Genomic DNA, 2,778 nt, shown 5'->3' on the forward strand with positions numbered 1-2,778 from the left:
GATGATCTTAAAGGTCTTTTCCAATCTAGGTGATTCTGTGAGAGGCCTGTAACAACAGGGATGCGCTTAGTGTTGACAACTGCATTCTGCAGTTGGGTCAGCTGAAAGCATCTGCTGATAGTTCATTGAGGAAACCCTGAAAGAGCTTGTGATCTGCTCTCACCTGGTGCCATTAGGAGTGAAATGGCCACCTTAATGATTCTCTGAGCCTGACATCTCCTGTCAGAAAGGCTTCTCGCTGCTGTGCTCTCCATAGCCAGGGGATTTCTGGGCCATCAGGGAGCAAGGTCAGAGCAACCTTGCCTCTGCCTAGTGCCCTCTGAGAGGTATCCTTGAGGATGTGAGCAACAGCAAATAATCTCGAGAGCCAGGGAAGGAAAATACAAGTCAGTGTTGCAGACTCCTGCCTAGGTTAATTCGTTGAGTGTGTATAATGTGGTTTGTTACAGTCCATTTTCTCTAGTGGCTTAAGGTCCCACATGAATTAGTGAAGCTGCTTCATGAAAGAGTCCTTGCCAGAGTGACACTGAGCAGCACAGTCTTAGACAGTGGCAGCTTTGGTAAGACATGACCATGCTGTTGGAACAGGGTGAGTGTAGCTCAGCACTGCCCTGTCCTGACCTCCTCCTGCTGCCTTTTGCCTTTGCCCTCATTGAGGTTCCTCTACTCTCTAGTGTCAGGACAGCTGTTCCTGTTGTGGTTTCTGCTTGCAGCATCGATGTGCATGCCCTTTGGAGTTAAGCTGGACCTTCTAGTTTGTCTTGGCATGCTCTCGGTGTTCATGCAGTACCAAAAAGTAATTGGGAGATCTGTGAATGGATCATCTTAGAAGACACCTCTTGAGTTTAGTAGCGACAGCTGTTTCTTCACTCGGACTTTGCTTTGCATGGCGTGGATTTCATCTGTGAGTTCATGCTTTAGCCTCTGAAGCACACCCTCTTCTGCAGCTGGAAAGCCTTTGGCATCTCCCATTGTCCTCATGACTCATCCTTCTCTGCCTGCCCAGGAAAGCAAACAGGTCTCCCTGCCTCCTCAACGAAGCCTGCATGAGTTCAAGGGAGGAAACGTAGACCCTTCCTTCCCCTGGTTGTGTACTACCCTGTGAACACATGTTCAGACCCCAGATGTGTGTGCTTCCATCAGGGCTCCTTGATGGTGGCCTACTTGCATCAAGGGTGGGAAGACCTTTGGTCTGGGTGGTCTAGATAAATTCTTGAGAAGATATTAGCGGGCTGCAGTTTCCCACCTTGTCCTACCACATAACAAACGCTATCTTCTATCCTGGGGGAGAAGGATTGAAGATAGTGTTTCTGCTTCTCATAATGCTCCCGTTCTTGACTTGTTTTGTCTTTCCTCAGATTTATCTGCCTCTCGCCTGCAAAAAGCCAAGGAGATAGGGGCAGATTTCACTATTCAGGTGAAGAATGAGACCCCACAGGAGGTGGCCTCCAAAGTGGAAAGTCTGCTTGGCTGCATGCCTGAGATAACTGTGGAGTGTACAGGAGTGCAAGCCTGCATCCAGGCTGGCATTTATGTGAGTACCACTTGTCCCCAAGGTAGAGCAGTGGTGGCATTGGCCTTTTTTTTTCTGGGATGCCACAGCGAGTGACAAGTTATTTTCCTCCCATATTGTTTAATTTCAGCGGGTTTGGTGTGAGGGAGAGAAGGTGCTTGTTAGACAACAAACTAAGAGAGAGAACTAAAGAATTGACATCTTTGCAGGCAGCGTGGGGATAATTGCCTGACTTAACAAAAAGACCACAGTAAGACCCTGAAACCCAAACGTGGCTACACAGCAGTGTCAAGGAGCTGGTACATGTAGGACAACATCTTCTATTAAGTTGAAGTTATGTCCAAATAAGGAGAATAATTAAGAAAATTAATTTCAGTAGGTGAAGAAAGCAGTTAAGGAGGGGATGTTTTTGTCATGAACTACCCAACAGGAGGATGTGGAGAAGGTAATGTCAAATTTCACAATGAAAGGACAGGAGACAAACGGGACAAGCTAGAAAAAGAGAAACTCCAGTGGAGCACCAGGCCTTCACTTTTAAATCTCTCCCATTGAAATCCAAAAGTACTTCTTATACTCCTGACTGCCAGTCATTTTTCAGAATGAGACTTGAGATGATACCAAAATCCTTCAGAGATTTTTGAAAGATTGCTTTTTAAGCTTTGTTTATTGCGTGTTTCATGCTTACATGCTCCTGACAGCACCCTGCTTCTCCCCTAGCTTCTCCGCTGTGCCTCGGGCAGTCTATTACACCCACAAAGTGTGGCTTTATTTTTTTACAGACTGGTGCTCAGGCTTTGGTGACTCTTGTTTTGCAAAATATAATATATTTGTGTGGTTTTTCTCCAGGCCACTCGTTCTGGTGGGACCTTGGTGCTGGTCGGGCTGGGGCCTGAGATGGTAACTGTGCCCATTGTGAACGCTGCCGTGCGGGAGGTGGATATCCGGGGGATATTTCGCTACTGCAACACGTGAGTCTCGTGGAGGGTGAGCTGATGTGTCTCCAAGTCTGTCCTTAAGAAATTCTTACTTTCCACAAGGAGAGGGGACATGGAAAAAGCTGGTTTTCCTTACAGTTGGTTAAACCTCATGTCACACTGAAATGTGCTGCTGCAATGCAGAGAGTCTGACTGATGTGTCCTGGATTTTATGCCTTGGTTCCTGGATGAGCCCTGCACTGCAAACTTGACCACAACAAAGCAGCCCAGCTGGGTTGTCCCACTGTCCCATTTCACAGAATCACACAATCCCAGAATTGCCTCGATTGG

At 47.2% G+C, this 2,778-nt stretch overlaps 1 protein-coding gene across 1 annotated transcript; it reads left to right on the forward strand.

Moving 5' to 3' along the window:
- The first annotated feature begins 567 nt into the window (after positions 1-567).
- On the forward strand, positions 568-2,485 carry LOC104527004 (sorbitol dehydrogenase-like). The gene is made up of 3 exons (XM_010170609.1): positions 568-589; positions 1,359-1,534; positions 2,360-2,485. The coding sequence occupies exons 1-3, from the start codon at positions 568-570 to the stop codon at positions 2,483-2,485; spliced, it is 324 nt and encodes a 107-aa protein (XP_010168911.1).
- The last annotated feature ends 293 nt before the right edge of the window (positions 2,486-2,778 follow it).

Source organism: Antrostomus carolinensis, unplaced genomic scaffold, assembly GCF_000700745.2.
Source record: "Antrostomus carolinensis isolate BGI_N321 unplaced genomic scaffold, ASM70074v2 scaffold53796, whole genome shotgun sequence".
Lineage (NCBI taxonomy): Eukaryota > Metazoa > Chordata > Aves > Caprimulgiformes > Caprimulgidae > Antrostomus > Antrostomus carolinensis.

Excerpts from the sequence above, each read along its gene's own strand:
- LOC104527004 (XM_010170609.1), top strand. The coding sequence starts at position 568 with ATGACCATGCTGTTGGAACAGG. Across the intron at positions 590-1,358 it reads GACCATGCTGTTGGAACAGG|ATTTATCTGCCTCTCGCCTG; the intron begins GTGAGTGTAGCT and ends GTCTTTCCTCAG. Across the intron at positions 1,535-2,359 it reads GCATCCAGGCTGGCATTTAT|GCCACTCGTTCTGGTGGGAC; the intron begins GTGAGTACCACT and ends GTTTTTCTCCAG.